The sequence below is a fragment of the Schistocerca piceifrons genome, chromosome 4 (assembly GCF_021461385.2).
Source record: "Schistocerca piceifrons isolate TAMUIC-IGC-003096 chromosome 4, iqSchPice1.1, whole genome shotgun sequence".
Taxonomy (NCBI): domain Eukaryota; kingdom Metazoa; phylum Arthropoda; class Insecta; order Orthoptera; family Acrididae; genus Schistocerca; species Schistocerca piceifrons.
Window position 1 is genome coordinate 17,080,786 of NC_060141.1, and position 18,247 is coordinate 17,099,032.

The following is an 18,247-nucleotide window of genomic DNA, read 5'->3' on the forward strand; positions in this document are numbered from 1 at the left end:
GAAAAAGCAATAGTCACCGAAGTTAATCTGTCGGTAAAGAGGGAGGAAAGGGTTACATCTAAATGAAAGGAAAAATGCAAATGAAACTGGTGGAAATTAATTTTGAAAAGGGGTAAAGTTAATAAAGAAAGTAAATGTGCGGCCGTTACGTTAACAATTAACTAGCGGTAATTAGATATTTGAGATTTGGGGGAAATTACGGTCGCCAGTCCTATGGACAATTACTATAGTAACTGAAAAAGAAAGGTTATTACACATACAATTAGCACTAGAAGCGTGGCAACTGAAGGTTGACACTTGTAGTGTGAAAACAAAGTTTGTCAAAAGTAATAAATTTCGCTACACTCTGACTTAATTTAGCAAAAGAATTAATAAAACTGGAAAATCGAAAGTTAATTTAGTGACTGAAGTTAATAGTGAGCTTTCTTTCTGAAGCACTACGAAATTCAGTAAAATACGGTTAGCCTTGGACTACCTCAACAATCATTTCAAAAGCTACTTGAATCTACGCAATTTAGAAATAAGAGATTTAACTTTGAACTTGAATTAAATGATTCTGAACAATTAACAATAGTAAAATTTAGTACGTTACAAGCTGAGCTGGAGTCAGAAATAAGCTAAAATATGCAAACAAAACTCGCACTCTTAATTTGTGCTTGTGTAATCTAAATATTGTAGCCAGCTATGAATACCTTAACTGAACTTTGAAATTCAAGCAGTGAAATCGAATGCTTTTACTTTACTGCTGGCGTTTGAATTTCAACGACACTCGAGTTCATTCCGGAAAAGGAAGGGACCCTGCTTGGTAATGCAATTGGGACAATGAGCAACAAATGTTCATGCTAAGTTGCTGTAATTATAGTTACGAAAATGGAACAGTTTGAAAAGCTGAGGTCTGCCATACAGTTCTAAAACTTTACGTGCTTCCAGTCTTCCTTGCTGGTTGATTGAAGGTTTGAAGCCGTCGATCGAGGAGGTGGCGACAGTCACTCATTGTCGGCCGTCGCTGTTGCAGAAGCTGGATGTTGGCGCGCCTTCTTCTCGACACGGTCACCAGACGAAACGGGCTCTTGATGTGCGCCAGCTAATGCTTCCCGTCCGCGACACCGTGTCAGAAACTATCATAGCAAGTCGAGCGCAATTACATGCTGCCCAACCCCGAAAGCGCGGCAACTCGCGGGAGCGTCACGCAACACACCTGCTCCACTGCACCACCCCAGCCAGACTCCCTCTGCCCGCGCTCCACGCGGCAGACTTAACACTACCAAAGATCCTAAACACTTTGGTTCTCCACACAATTGGAAATTTGTGGTAAGGACTATGGGACCAAACTACTGAGGTAATCGGTCCCTAGGCTTACACATTAATTAAACTAATTTAAACTAACGTACGCTAAGGACCAAACACACACCCATGCCCGGAGGATGACTGGAACCTTGTGACGCCGGAAATGCATATCCTCCTATTTCCATCTGCTGCACTATAAATTTGTTTCCTTATTTTGTTACCTGAATATGTGACACTTCTGTGTCTTTATATATTGTAATTGTTTTACTGTTTGTATATACATATATATATATATATATATATAATTTATTTTATAAGTATGATTACATCTGTTGTTGGCTATATATAAAGACACAGAAGTGTCACATATTCAGGTAACAAAATAAGGAAACAAATTTATAGTGCAGCAGATGGAAATAGGAGGATATGCATTCCCGGCGTTACAAGGTTCCAGTCATCCTCCGGGCATGGGTGTGTGTTTGGTCCTTAGCGTACGTTAGTTTAAATTAGTTTAATTAATGTGTAAGCCTAGGGACCGATTACCTCAGCAGTTCGGTCCCATAGTCCTTACCACAAATTTCCAATTTACAAACACACATTTTTTTAAATCGAACGATACCTGTTGATATTAACAAACTAAAAGTAGAGTAAATAAGAATGGCAGTAGTGTTTGTAGCAAGATTGTAGTGCGAGTCGTTTACGAGATATCGGATTTTGATAAGTTCCCACAGCGATACTTGTATAACACCTGTGACTATAAACAGTAAAGAACAATAGAGGTGCATACACTGGTTATGTGGATGCTAACCAGTTACGAGACAACTGAACATTGTAGACTGTGTTCTTAATGAGTACCGGCAGGGGCAGTACGAGATGTCGGAGCAGGCTGCAGACACGTCGTTGTGTACCATCAGGTGGAGCTGGCGTGTTCCTGTAGACAGCGTCTTTCAGCTTCGTCCACACAAAGAAAGTCTACATGGGCTGAACAGTTATCATGTTGGTACCAGAGGTTCCTCCTAGTGTGAAAAGGAACGTCATCTAGCAACTGTGGAAGATGGTCTTTTAGGAGGCTGCCATACTTGTGCAAGTTTAGTGTTCCGTCTATGAAAAACGGGTTTATGAGCTGATGGTTCATTATCCCCCACCACACGTAAAAGCTGACGTTCCACCTGACGAAGCCAGGGGGGATTGTCAACAGACCAGTAGTGCATGTTTCGGCGGTTTACCTGGCTACGACTTGTAAATGTGACTTCGTCACTAAACAAGATACATGATACATCTAGAGTGTGCTGTACCCATGAACAAAACTTAACGTTTCCATGCAGCTCTTGATGAAGAGAAATGTGATAGGGATGGAACCTATGTCGATGGAGAATGGGTAGGATCCTTGCCTCACTCATGCCGATTTCATGGGAGCTAATGTGTGGATCAATTGCAACAGCAGCAAGAACATTAATCGCCCCCCTCGTCTGTCATTTCCTTCTGTTAGGTTGTGTAGATGTTACACTGCCACTTCTACATAACTGACTGATAAATAATTGTCGAGATGGTTGACGTATATTGGGTTATCTTACCGCATAAGCGAGCAAGAAACGACTGCATTGTTCCTAACTCCCTATACACCATGAGCATGTCGGCTTTTTCTGCACTGGTAAACACTATTTCCCACTCACGAGCTACTGCTTGTTGTGTCACACACTAACTGACTGGGAAGTCGCGTTTTACTCGAGGAACACACAAGTACACTGCAAGCAAACAAACAACGTCGCACCTAGAAGAATGGCAGAAAAAGTGTCGGTGCGTAAACTTTTCAAAATACGATATCTCGTAAACGACTCACACTAATATCCTCCAACAAACACTGCTGACATTCTAATTTGGTTCAAAGGGGTCAAATGGCTCTGAGCACCGTGGGACTTAACATCGGATGTCATTAGTCCCATAGAACTTAGAACTACTTAAACCTAACTAACCTAAGGACATCACACACATCCATGCCCGAGGCAGGATTCGAATCTGCGACCGTAACAGACACGTGGTTCCGGACTGAAGCGCATAGAACCGCTCGGCCACTCCATCCGGCTCATTCTAATTTATCCTACTTTTAGTGTGTTGGTGTCAATAGGCATCGTTCCATTTAAAAAAGTGTATGTTTGTACAAAAAATACACTTCCTGTATGTTATTACCATCTGTTTATTGGCTAACCCTGACTACCAGTTCATTCTGCGAAAACCGCACATCAATAGCACTTGCCATCTCCGCAGTACTTGCGGTGTAAGTTTTAGGTGATTCACCCTGTATATCCTACCAGGTCTGTTAACTAAGACCTGTGTTGGTCGTTCTGCGCAGAGAACTGCAGCTCTGATTATTTACATTCTCACAGAACACGTTTACGTGTAGGAAGTTGCACAGAAATACAAACGTCTTCTGTGTGCTTCACTTTTTTTGTCTGACACAATATTGTGCACAGTAATGCTCGTACTTGGGAGACTCCTGAAGTTGCCTTTGCATTTGACTATTTTGTTCCTTAGAGCGATTTGTTGAGTCCTTAGTGCCAGGAAATTATGAGCGGAGCCACAAATCTCGTCCGTTACGTAAGCTCGTATGTTTTTTCACTAACCGACTGTGCGGAATTGTATCAACTGCCTTCGTGAAGTCATGGTGTATGCCACCAACCTGAGCACACCTCTCTTGATTTTATGGACGAACAGAGCGAGATAAGATTCGCAAAATCTCTGTTTGCAGAATCCACGTCTGTTTTTATACAGCGTATTTTCGTTCTTCAAAAACGTCATATAAAAGTGGATGTTCCACATCTTCGCCCAAAGCACTGGATCGATTTCAACCCAACTTGTTGCACATGTGACTTACTGTTTGGAAGGAGCCAGTGTGGGGGTAAACCGTACCCCTCTCGAAGGGGTGGGGGTTGGGATGAAAGCCGGCCGGGGTGGCCGAGCGGTTCTAGGCGCTACAGTCTGGAAGCGCGCGACGGCTACCGTCGCTGGTTCGAATCCTGGCTCGGGCATGGATGTGTGTGATGTCGTTAGGTTAGTTAGGTTTCAGTAGTTCTAAGTTCTAGGCGACTGATGACCTCAGACGTTAAGTCCCATAGTGCTCAGAGCCATTTGAACCATTTGTTGGGATGAAAAAGCAGCGCAGCTCACGACGCGCAAATAGCCCGACTATCCTCATCGATTATTTGAGAAAGAGTATTCAGTGACTCGATGACTCGAAACCAATTTTACACATAATTTCAAACCTTTAAGAGACTTTTCTCGCTGACACCGCGCACAGAATGATAAAAGGAATAAAGTTTATAAGTTTATCGCTTAATGTATTTTCGCGGTTAAGGCAGTAAATCTGGTGTATCAGGGATAACGTTTTAATTTATTACGTATTTATTACCAACTCTAAACGCAAAATATTTTTCCGACAGTATTCCCATATACCACTAAATGTACTTGAAGAGTATATCATTGTACGGCACATATCACCCGAGGTATGACGTCATAAACAATGAGATACGGCAAAAATTGCCGCATCACGCATGACGTTTTAATTTAAAACTTCTTTACCACTCAGTACAGTAGCAAAACTTTTCGCAGGAAGTATCGAAATATAGCACTGGATGTACGTGCAAAATTACATGACTGTATGGCATATAGTTCAGGAGATATGACGTCATAAGCATTGAGCTGCCTGAAAACAAAACTGCAGGGTGAAATGCGGTAGAGCTGTGAAATATGTGTACAAAAATGTGTGAAATTTGTTAAATATATGTGAGATGTGCATACGTGGGCAAAGCCGTTGGTTAAAAACTTCTCCTAAACCCATCAAATGTTCAAATGTGCGTGAAATCTTATGGGGCTTAACTGCTAAGGTCATCAGTCCCTAAGCTTACTCACTACTTAACCTAAATTATCCTAAGGACAAACACACAAACCCATGCCCGAGGGAGTACTCGAACCTCCGCCGGGACCAGCCGCACAGTCCATGACTGCAGCGCCTCAGACCGCTCGACTAATCCCTCGCGGCCCTAAACCCATGCATCTGTGTAAACCAAACTTGGTACACATATTTACACATGGTGACAATTATTGAACTAAATGAAATGATATAGTCATAACTTCTGAACGGTTTGCGTTAGGGTGATCAAACTGCAGGGTCAGCCGCGGGCACGATGGGAATTAGTAAGCACACTCATAGTTTGGTTTAGAGATGAAGTGCACTTTCATTTGGATGAGTTCGTCAATAGGCAAAATTGTTACACTTGTGGGACTGAGAATCCGCATTTCCCAATCGAGAAGTCTCTTCACCGTCAATGAGTAACTGTGTGGTGTTCAACGTCCAGTCGCGAAATAATCGGTGCTATATTCCTTGACGTCATGGCGACTACCGAGCATTTTGTGGACCGCATTCTGGCTCTGGAGGCCACTTGCATGGGCCTCGATTGGCCGCCGTATTCTCAGGATGTGAACTCATGCGACTCCTTTCTGCGGGGTTATATTAAAGGCAAGGTGTACAGCAGTAACCCGAAAACCACTGCTGAGCTGAAAACAGCCATTCAGGAGGTCATCGACAGCATCGATGTTCCGGCATTTCGGCTGTTCATGTAGAATTTCCCTATTCGTCTGCGCCACAGCTTCGCCAGTGATGGTAGGCATATCGAACATGTCATAACCTAAATCCAAATATCTGTAGTGACGTTTATATGTTGAATAAAGTGTGTGCATGTCGTAGTTTGTAATTTACGTTTTTTCATATTGTTCAATAGTCCGCAGCTCGTGGTCCTGCGGTAGCGTTCTCGCTTCCCGCGCCCGGGTACCCGGGTTCGATTCACGGCGGGGTCAAGGATTTTCTCTGCCTCGTGATGCCTGGGTGTTGTGTGATGTCCTTAGGTCGGTTAGGTTTACGTAGTTCTAAGTTCTAGGGGACTGATGACCATAGATGTTAAGTCCCATAGTGCTCAGAGCCATTTAAACCATATTGTTAAATAATATTGTACTTGCTATTTGGAAAAAAATATACTGTGAGAGTAAGTAGCTGAAACGTACTGGAGTGGGGGTGATAACGTGGAGAGCAAAGGGTGGAACAAGAGATGGACAAAGAGAGGCAAGGAGGAGATGGACACAGCTGTGGGGGAGCAGGACATTGATAGAAAGATGGAGAGGGGAAAGTGGCACAGAAAGAGAATTGGGGAAAGATGAACAGAGATAGGGGAGAGAAGGAAATGAACAAAGAAATGTAAGAAGAGATGGAATGAGAGAGCAGGGAAGAAGAGATGGGCAGAGAGAAAAAGCAGGAGGAGATGGGCAGTGAGAGGGTGAGAAGGAGAGGGACAGGGAGAGAGGGACGAGGAAATGAGCAGAGAGAGGGATGCTGGAGGTGGACTTAGAGAGGTGGAGGAGAGGATAGAGGGGGAAGAGGGGATGGTGTTAGATGGGGGAAAGAGGAGTTAGAGTGAGGCGAATGGAGGAAATAGACAGGGGAGGACGAGATGAAGAGAGAAAGGGAAGAGGAGGGGGAAAGAGATGGACAGTGGGAAGGGGAGAAGGGCAGAGAGAGGGGGAGGAAGGAATGGATGGAGAAAGGGGAGGATGTAGAAGAGAGAGGGGAGAGGAGCAGATGGACAGACGGATAGTGAAAAGCAAGAGGAGGAGATGTGTAGCGAGAGGTGCAGAAGGAAATGGACAGAGACTGGAGGAAGGATGACATGGACTAGTAGAAGACTGGAAAAATACATAAGCCAGGCATCACCAGATAGCTAGTATAGTGTCAGAACAGTACTAAATGTATAGAGGTGAGCATGATGTCTTTGGTGAAGGCTGCAGCTTGGCGTTTGCCTCGTGTCCCGGCTGTCGGCTGGTGCAGAGTACGGGAGATGCCCTTTTACGGCGCAGGAAGTCTCCGTCGGTGGTGCAGCTGGGCAGCACGTGGCTGGGCGAGGCGCCGCCGGCGGAGGGCCGGGTCGGCGTGGAGCGCGCGCTGGTGCACCCGGGCTTCCGGCGGCCCGCCTTCTACCACGACGTGGCGCTGCTGCGGCTGGAGCGCAAGGTGGCCTACGGCGAGAGCGTGCTGCCCGCCTGCCTGCACGGCGAGCCGCGGCCGCCCCCGCGGCCGCTCACCGTCGCCGGCTGGGGCGCCACCGACCGAGCGGGTGAGTCGACCAGCTTCGCGGGGGGCGGCGTCAGTCAGTTCACTGGCCAAAATACCAACAAACTGCTCTCTCTAAAAGAGCACGCTCTTTCCTAGAGAGCGCCGTGGATCTACACCTGCATGGATACTCTGCAAATCACATTTAAGTGCCTCGCATAGGGTTCATCGAACCACCTTCACAATTCTCTATTATTCCAATCTCGTATAGCGCGCAGATAGAATCAACACCTAAATCTCTCCGTACGAGCACCGATTTCCCTTATTTTATCGTGGTGATCGTTCCTCCCTATGTAGGTCGGTGTCAACAAAATATTTTCGCATTCGGAGGAGAGAGTTGGTGATTGGAATTTCGTGAGAAGTTTCCGTCGCAACGAAAAACGTCTTTCTTTTAATGATTTCCAGCCCAAATCCTGTATCAATTCTGTGATACTCTCTCCAATATGTCGCGATAATACAAAACGTGCTGCCCTTCTTTGAACTTTTTCGATGTACTCTGTCAGTCCTATCTGGTAAGGACCCCACGCCGCGCAGCGGTATTCTAAAAGAGGACGGACAAGCGTAGTGTAGGCAGTCTCCTTAGTAAGTCTGTTACATTTTCTAAGGGTCCTGCCAATAAAACGCAGTCTTTGGTTAGCCTTCCCCACAACATTTTCTATGTGTTCTTTCCAATTTAATTTGTTCCTAATTGTAATACCTACGCATTTAGTTGAATTTACGGCTTTTAGATTAGACTGATTTATCGTGTAACCGAAGTTTAACGAGTTCCTTTTAGCACTCATGTGGATGACCTCACACTTTTCGTTATTTAGGGTCAAAAAAATGGTTCCAATGGCTCTGAGCACTATGGGACTTAACATCTATGGTCATCAGTCCCCTAGAACTTAGAACTACTTAAACCTAACTAACCTAAGGACATCACACAACACCCAGTCATCACGAGGCAGAGAAAATCCCTGACCCCGCCGGGAATCGAACCCGGGAACCCGGGCGCGGGAAGCGAGAACGCTACGGCACGACCACGAGCTGCGGACTTTTAGGGTCAACTGCCACTTTTCGCACCACTTTTTTCTAAATCGTGTTGCAGTTTGTTTTGATTTTCTGATGACTTTATTAGTCGATAAACGATAGCGTCATCTGCAAACAACCTAAGACGGCTGGTCATATTGTCTCCCAAATCGTTTATATAGATAAGGAACAGAAAAGGGCCTATAACACTACCTTGGGGAACGACAGAAATCACTTCTGTTTTAGTCGATGACTTTCCGTCAGTTACTACGAACTGTGACCTCTCTGACAGGAAATCGCAAATCCAGTCACATAACTGAGACGATATTTCATAAGCACGCAATTTCACTACGAGCCTCTTGTGTGGGACAGTGTCAAAAGCTTTCCGGAAATCCAGGAATACGGAATCGATCTGAAATCCCTTGTCAATAGCACTCAGCACTTCGTGTGAATAAAGAGCTAGTTGTGTTTCACAGGAACCCATGTTGACTGTGTGTCAGTAGACCGTTCCCGTCGAGGTAATTCATAATGTTCGAACACAATATATCTTCTAAAATCCTGCTGCATATCGACATTAATGATATGGGCCTGTAATTTAGTGTATTACTCCTACTACCTTTCTTGAATATTGGTGTGACCTGTGCAACTTTCCAGTCTTTAGGTACGGATCTTTTGTCGAGCGAACGGTTGTATATGGTTGTTAAGTATGCAGCTAATGCAGCAGTGTATTCGGAAAGGAACCTAATTGGTATACGGTTTCGACCAGAAGACTTGCTTTCATCAAGTGATTTGAGTTGCTTCACTACTCCGAGGATATTTACTACTACGTTACTCATGTTGGCAGCTGTTCTCGATTCGAATTCTGAAATATTTACTTCGTCCTCTTTTGTGAAGGCATTTCGGAAGGCTGTGTTTAGTAACTCCGCTTTGAAGCACTGTCTTCGATAGTATCTCCATTGCTATCGTGCAGAGAAGGCATTGATTGTTTCTTGCCGCTAACATACTTCACATACGACCAGAATCTGTTTGGATTTTCTGCCAGGTTTCGAGACAAAGTTTCGTTGTGAAAACTGTTATAAGCATCTCGCATTGAACTCCGCGCTAAATTTCGAGCTTCTGTAAAGGATCGCCAATCTTGACGATTTTGCGTCTGTTTAAATTTGGCATGTTTGTTTCGTTGTTTCTGCAACAGTGTTCTAACCCGTTCTGTGTACCAAGGAGGATTAGATCAGTCGTTTGTTAATTTGTTTGGTATAAATATCTCGATTGCTGCCGATACTATTATTTTGAATTTAAGCCACATCTGGTCTACACTTATATTATTGATTTGGAATGAATGGAGATTGTCTCTCAGGAAGGCGTCAAGCGAATTTTTATCTGATTTTTGAATACGTATACTTTTAGCTTATTTTTCGAGGATTTGGGGATTACAGTATTCAATCTCGCTGCGACAACCCTGTATTCACTAATCCCTATATCGGTTTTGATGTTCGTTATTAACTCAGGTTTTTTGTTGCTAACAGGTCAAATGTGTTTTCACAACCGTTTTCCATTCCCGTGGGCTCATGAACTAACTGCTCGAAATAATTTTCAGAGAGTGCGTTTACCACAATTTCGGATGATATTTTATGCGTGCCTCCGGAATTAAACATGTATTTTCGCCAGCATATCGAGGGTAAATTAAAGTCACAACCAACTATTATCGTATGAGTCGGGTACGAGTTTGAAATCAAGCTCAAGATTTCTTTGAACTTTTCTGCAACTGTATCATCTGAACTAGGAGGTCGGTAAAAGGATCCAATTATTATTTTATCCAGTTTGCCAACAATGACCTCTGCCCATACGAACTGACAGGAAGTATCTACTTCAATTTCGCGGCAAGTTAAACTACTTGAGACAGCAAAAAAACACGCTACCGCCAACCATGTTTAGCCTATCTTTTCGGAACACCGTTAGGTCCTTCGCAAAAATTTCGGCTGAGCTTATATCCGGCTTTAGCCAGCCTTCAGTGCCTATAACGCTCTGAGCATCGGTGCTTTCTACACTCCTGGAAATTGAAATAAGAACACCGTGAATTCATTGTCCCAGGAAGGGGAAACTTTATTGACACATTCCTGGGGTCAGATACATCACATGATCACGCTGACAGAACCACAGGTACATAGACACAGGCAACAGAGCATGCACAATGTCGGCACTAGTACAGTGTATATCCGCCTTTCGCAGCAATGCAGGCTGCTATTCTCCCATGGAGACGATCGTAGAGATGCTGGATGTAGTCCTGTGGAACGGCTTGCCATGCCATTTCCACCTGGCGCCTCAGTTGGACCAGCGTTCGTGCTGGACGTGCAGACCGCGTGAGACGACGCTTCATCCAGTCCCAAACATGCTCAATGGGGGACAGATCCGGAGATCTTGCTGGCCAGGGTAGTTGACTTACACCTTCCAGAGCACGTTGGGTGGCACGGGATACATGCGGACGTGCATTGTCCTGTTGGAACAGCAAGTTCCCTTGCCGGTCTAGGAATGGTAGAACGATGGGTTCGATGACGGTTTCGATGTACCGTGCACTATTCAGTGTCCCCTCGACGATCACCAGTGGTGTACGGCCAGTATAGGAGATCGCTCCCCACACCATGATGCCGGGTGTTGGCCCTGTGTGCCTCGGTCATATGCAGTCCTGATTGTGGCGCTCACCTGCACGGCGCCAAACACGCATACGACCATCATTGGCACCAAGGCAGAAGCGACTCTCATCGCTGAAGACGACACGTCTCCATTCGTCCCTCCATTCACGCCTGTCGCGACACCACTGGTGGCGGGCTGCACGATGTTGGGGCGTGAGCGGAAGACGGCCTAACGGTGTGCGGGACCGTAGCCCAGCTTCATGGAGACGGTTGCGAATGGTCCTCGCCGATACCCCAGGAGCAACAGTGTCCCTAATTTGCTGGGAAGTGGCGGTGCGGTCCCCTACGGAACTGCGTAGGATCCTACGGTCTTGGCGTGCATCCGTGCGTATCTGCGGTCCGGTCCCAGGTCGACGGGCACGTGCACCTTCCGCCGACCACTGGCGACAACATCGATGTACTGTGGAGACCTCACGCCCCACGTGTTGAGCAATTCGGCGGTACGTCCACCCGGCCTCCCGCATGCCCACTATACGCCCTCGCTCAAAGTCCGTCAACTGCACATACGGTTCACGCCCACGCTGTCGCGGCGTGCTACCAGTGTTAAAGACTGCGATGGAGCTCCGTATTCCACGGCAAACTGGCTGACACTGACGGCGGCGGTGCACAAATGCTGCGCAGCTAGCGCCATTCGACGGGCAACACCGCGGTTCCTGGTGTGTCCGCTGTGCCGTGCGTGTGATCATTGCTTGTACAGCCCTCTCGCAGTGTCCGGAGCAAGTATGGTGGGTCTGACACACCGGTGTCAATGTGTTCTTTTTTCCATTTCCAGGAGTGTATTAGCGCTTGGAGCTCTGGTACTTTCCCAACACAGCCACGACAATTTACAGCTTTTATACCAGTGGTTCCTGTAGCTACGTTCTTCCTGTGTTCAGCCTGCACCCTTTGTGACTGAAGCCCTTCTTGTGTTTTCCCGAGACCCTCTAGCCTAAAAAACGGCCTATCCCACGCCACACAGCCGCTGCTACTCGTGAAGCCGCCTCCTGCGCATAGTGGGTACCTGACCAATTCAGCGGAACCCGAAACCCAACCACCCTTTGGCGCTAGTCAAGGAATCTGCAGCCTACACGGTCGCAGAACCGTCTGAGCCTCTGATTCAGACCCTCCACTCGGCTCTGTACCAGAGGCCCGCAGTCGGTCCTGTCGACTATGCTACAAATGGTCAGCTCTGGTTTCATCTTGCAAGCAAGACTGGCAGTCTTTACCACCTCTGTTAGCCGCTCGAAACCAGAAAGAATCTCTTCTGATCCAAAGTGACACACTTCATTGGTACCGACGTGAGCATGCTCTTCATGGCATCCAGGAGGACCATTTCCACATTTGCAATGACTCCACCCGGTATGCACACGGAGTGCACATGGGTTTTCTTACCCACCTTGTTAGCCAAGTCCCTAAGAGGCCCCATGACGTGCCTAACATTGGAGCACCCAACTACCAATAATCCCACCCTCTCCAATTGCCTGGATCTTGCAGGCTGAGTTGTTTCCTCTGAAACAGGACAGGCGACAGCATCTGGCTCAGCGACAGTATCAGCCACAGACAGCACCTGGAACCTGTTTGTCAGGCAAACCGGGGAGGCCTTATGTGCGGCCGCCTGGGAAGTCTTTCGCCGCCTGCTTCGCCCCGGGGCGACCTCCCACTCGACCGCAGGTGAGCGGTCAGCCTCAGTGCGAGCAGTAACTGGGTTGGCCACCGGTGAGGACCGATCGGAGGACTCTGACGTGCTGGATGTCCGTTGGATCCCCATGGCCGGCCCACAGCAGTGGTGCCCATCCACTGCAGCCTCGAGCTGTGTAACCGAAGCCATCACAGCCTGAAGCTGAGAGCGAAGTGTCACCAGCTCGGCTCGTATCCGCACACAACAGTCGCAGTCCCTGTCCGTGCTAAAGACCATGGAAAACTAAACTGTTCAGATAAACGGACTATCGGCACGTGCTGTGCAACTCTACTGTTAGACCCTGACGTATAAGGCACGAACTGTGTCTAGTAATACGCAGGCACTCAGAAACCTAACTACCGATGCACTCAAGTGAAACTAAGTAATATTCCCCTGATTAGGAACTTTTAATATGTCACAAACGAAAACGCGAGAACTGTGGCTATTAGATGTTAAATTTACACGCAGAAACACAAGAAACTAAACTGTTAAAGCACACAGATGATACAATAAAATTCGCTCCTGGTTAGGAACTCATAAATGACACAAAAGCGTTTACTTATCTGTGGCTGCGTCTGTTGCGGTCGGCTACCGCTGCCTGACTCAGATTTGGATCGACTAATTCCCTCAATATGTAGCTGGCAGATCCGGACTGATGGTCCCAATCTTCTAGTCGGATGGTTCCGAAAGGAATCGTTCGTTTGGTCGCTTCGTTGCATGTTTGAATTACCAGGAGATCCCAAAGGATAGTCTGGTAGCCAAGTTTGTAGACTATTTAGCCGCGATATAATCACGTTGCCCGGGGTGCACCACGTGGAGGCTAGTCTACTACGCACACCAAACTTATTGACAGGCAATTAAATAACACAATGAGGTTGATTTCTGGAACTGTTAAATCAACGCCCACGTACTGGTTACCGGTGCTATGTAATATCCTGCCCCCGGACCTGCGTAGAAAAGCGGCCCTACTGCACGAATTCAGAAAGATCGAGACAAAACCAGAACTACCAATTAAAGAAGAATTCTCACAACTGCGACACACTCTATTGAAATCAAGAAAGCCACCCATACGCACAGCTGAGCAGCTTCAAAATAATAACTATGACCACATGAAACAATGGAGACTAGATTGGAACCAAAAGACAAATGACCAACTACAGACCTGGTTTGAGAGCTATAACTGCAACATCTCTCGAATGGAACTAACACGGAAAACATGGTCCGCATTAAATCGAATACTTACTGGACATGGCAGGTGTGCGGATTCACTACACAAATGGGGAAGAGCGATGTCACCAGAATGCGACTGCGGTGCCCCTAGACAGACGATCCAACACATCCATGGTGAACGCTCCTTGCGAGAATATGCAGGGAACTGGTCCGACTTCCTGGAGGCATCCCCATCGGCGCTAGAATGGATCTCAAACCTCGATATAACCTTTTAACTGACTAATATAAACATAAATTATATTTATGATTGTTATAAGATTTTAATGTCTAACACTGGATGTATTAATGTTGCATGTATAGCCATACGCTAAATAAATAAATAAACCGCTGCCTGACTGATGGAATCATCTCACTCGGCTTGGAAGTTTGTGTTGATGCATTTCACGTGTTTGCGATTTAAAACCGGTTTTTTAAACTCCACATTACGCGAAACACAATTTCTTTCTCTTTACTCAACCAGACAAGTTTAGACAACTATGTGTCATCTTCTGTGGGTCAAATTTATTCCTGTAGAACATAATACGTAGTTTATCGTCGTTTATATATTTTAGACGTAAATACAATAACATGTGCGCTTTGTTTGCTTTGTTTCGATAGCTTACCTGCAAATTACCTTCCTAGTGAAAATGGACTTTTAGAGACCGTTTTTGGTACCGTTTTTGTCTTTTTTTCCGCCAGCCGGTGTGGCCGATCGGTTCTAGGCGCTACAGTCTGGAACCGCGCGGCCACTACGGTCGCCGTTTCAAATCCTGCCTCGGGCATGGCTGTGTGTGATGTCCTTAGGTTGGTTAGGTTTAAGAAGTTCTAAGTTCTAGGGGAATGATGACCTCAGATGTTAAGTCCCATAGTGCTCAGAGCCATTTGAACCATTTGTCTTTTTTCCAGCATGTCATCCGCATAGCAGTCATGAAGAAATCTGTGCGTTTTCGAAGTACATTTCCATGCTTTGTGGTTATGTATGTTATTGTACGAGGGTTACTCAGAAAATAATGGACGGCATTTTTTTCTCACCCGAAAACAATGCTACGTACAAGAAACGTTACGTATGTATTATTTGAAGTCTTCTGAGTGAGCGCGCGAAGTTTTCGGCTCTTCCGACAGATAGCGTAGCTGCGGGACAGTTTCAAAATGGCGTCTGTAGGTGATGCATGTTACAAACAACGTGCATTCTTTGAATTTATCACTGCAGAGAAAGAAACCGTGGGGAATACTCACAAACGCTTGTGCGAAGTCCGTGGAGCATCTGCTGTCGACAGAAGTACAGTTAGTGCAATTTTGGTAAACATTTTTGGAAAACAGTGTTCAATTAATTGTTATATTTTGACTAAAGTTCAGTCTTGATCACATCATTTATGTTTCAATGCTATAGGTAACCGGTTTCGTAGCAGCTGAGGAGAGGTCCGCCTACCATCCTAAGGGAGCCATGGGTCTGATGATGGTTTTGTACAAAGAACCGAAACCGGTTACCTATATCATTAAAACATAAATGATGTGATCAAGACTGAACTTTAGTCAAAATAGTACAGTTAGTGTTTGGGCACGGAGGGTGAGGTCATCAGAAGGCCCTTCGGCGGAGCTCCGCGATTTGCAGCGGTCGGGGAGACCATCCACGGCTGTCACATCCGACAACCCTGACCTAACCCCCTCGTTTTTCCACCTGTTTGGGCATCTGAAGGACGCCATTCGCGGAAGACATTTTGAGGACGACGTGGAGGCGATTTACACAGTGAACCACTGACTGCGCCGCCAGGACAAGGACTGCTATCGCTGGAGGAAGCCCATACAACGGGATGGAGTATCTACTGTCACTTTAAGACTCTGAAGTGTTCAGAATATCCCGAATGAAATTTTCACTCTGCAGCGGAGTGTGCGCTGATATGAAACTTCCTGGCAGATTAAAACTGTGTGCTCGACCGAGACTCGTACTCGGGACCTTTGCCTTTCGCGGGCAAGTGCTCTACATCTGAGCTACCGAAGCACGACTCACGTACGGAAGTTTCATATCAGCGCACACTCCGCTGCAGAGTGAAAATTTCATTCTGGAAACATCCCCCAGGCTGTGGCTAAGCCATGTCTCCGCAATATCCTTTCATTCAGGAGTGCTAGTTCTGTAAGTTTCACAGGAGAGCTTCTGTAAAGTTTGGAAGGTAGGAGACGAGATACTGGGAGAAGTGAAGCTGTGAGTACCGGACGTGAGTCGTGCATCGGTATCTCAGATGGCAGAGCACTTGCCCGCGAAAGACAAAGGTCCCGAGTTCGAGTCTCGGTCCGGCACACAGTTTTAATCTGCCAGGAAGTTCAGATTATATTGTTTTGAAATTTCTGTATGTTTGGCCTGTGAAGACAGACTGGGTTGAACTACAGGTTCGTTGATAGGTTCCAGCTTTGGAGAATTTGTCTGTGGAGGTTCTCTTAGTGTAGTTATTTCTGTACTGTGTTGTCTGTGTGGAATGATATTCGTGGTTCTTGTTTCTCCGTGATGTTCCCTATACTGTGGGCGTTTTTGTTGCAGCATGTTAGTATGCTGTAGGACTGTTATCAGGCTATCACGCGGCCCTCGGCCACTGGTGCACTACACGGCGGCGATGTCTATAGTTTGGCGTATCGCAGTACGGTGGGTCGATGTCGAGGTATGGCAGAGTGGCAGAAAAAAGTCTTCGTGCTTGGACGCGCCCTTCACCACACCCCAAGTGCAACTGTCCGATTTGTTGGTGTGTGAGTGTGGACTGTCGAGCGTGTCTACACGGAACGGTGTGCCACCCTCTGCCATGCAACGCGGCGTAACAACAGTCGTCGTAAAGCGACCCTAGCCGTCAAGGACGGGAAGCGAGGGCCCCGTGTTGTCGATGACAATTGGTTTCAATCTCGACAAGAATTGCTGCTGTTCGTTAGTGCAGGTCCATGTCAATCGATTTCTGAGCAAACACTGCGAAGGGTGTATGCAGAGAACATTTGCAGTCGGATACATCGCTACGCATTTCACTGGTTATCTTACTTAGTGATTAAATAACTGAAGGCTTTCAAATCACAGTACCAGTATTTACAGCTGGATCACAACCAGAGAAAACTCACCCTGAATATTTTCCTTATGAAAATGAATAATAATGTCTATAGAATGCAGTGTCCAGTCCTGAAGGGATAAAATTTGAAAAGAGTTTTTGCTTGAAATCTATAACGAAATTTTCCTTGAAGAAATGTAACTTTACACTTAGGACCAGAGTGAATTCGACAAGATGTTTGGCAGCAATCACTTTTCCAATCAAATTAACTAAACTTTTAGAACAGAAATGAAGTTACTCGTATCGACTTATTAAATATAGTCTAAACTTGACAAACTACATAAGTCACATTATCCAATGAATGTAGCAATGCGAGCTTACATAATTTTTACTTAGTTTTCATATTAAAGTAGACGGTAAATTTTATTCTGTGACAGACACTTTTTAATTAATGAAGTGTTAATGTAAAGTTCTAGACAAGTGGACCTAAAGTGCTTTTGAAAGACGGCAACACAATTTACTGTAATTATTACTGTACTGTTTAAAAAATACATCACCACACTCTCTCTAATATATCTGTCTCTCCTGCAACAATGTCAAATATAAATTAGAAAGTCAAAAGCTTGCCCTTGAGTCACAGTGCAATTGGGAGTATTATGCATGTCAGGTGGCGTCTACGTCTTTGAACACTGCTTCATGTACCTCTGGCGTGACCCATTTGAACACAAAATTTTGCCTGGAAATAACTTGCATCGAAGGCTAAATCTATATGAGACGACGCACTACTAAGAAAATCGCTAAACCGCCGACTTCTTCGACACACAGCACCACATTTCTGCACAAATATCAGCTTCACGAGGAGCGCGCTTCTACGCGAACTGTTTTCAAACATTGCGTGGCAGCTACTGTGTCTTCCGCTGTCCGCCAGGTGCGCACCTCAACCAAAGCAAAGCTGTCCCAGGTACAGAAAGGCGGTTTAAAATGAGGAGCAGTTAAAAGGAGCAGAGGTTCCCTTAGTTTGTTGGTTGAAGACCACACCCTCTTCTTTTCCATAACTTAGTTTTTCCTCAGGACGAGAACAGACATTTACAATTTCGATTAATGAAAATAGTTATATGCAGAAATAAAGTTAATGTAATAAGATGTTAAGTACCGTACACAGTAGTTTCACGGAACTGGTGTATCGATATTAGTTCGAAACTTCCTGGCAAATTAAAACCCTGTG

General features: G+C 45.8%; 1 protein-coding gene across 1 annotated transcript in view; it reads left to right on the forward strand.

Moving 5' to 3' along the window:
* Nucleotides 1-18,018, forward strand: part of LOC124795543 (serine protease snake-like) — a 141,802-nt gene extending 123,784 nt beyond the window's left edge. The window contains exons 5-6 of the mRNA XM_047259616.1: nucleotides 7,189-7,382; nucleotides 17,951-18,018. Coding sequence (XP_047115572.1) covers nucleotides 7,189-7,382; nucleotides 17,951-18,018 — 262 coding nt within the window. The remainder of the gene's footprint in view (nucleotides 1-7,188; nucleotides 7,383-17,950) is intronic.
* The last annotated feature ends 229 nt before the right edge of the window (nucleotides 18,019-18,247 follow it).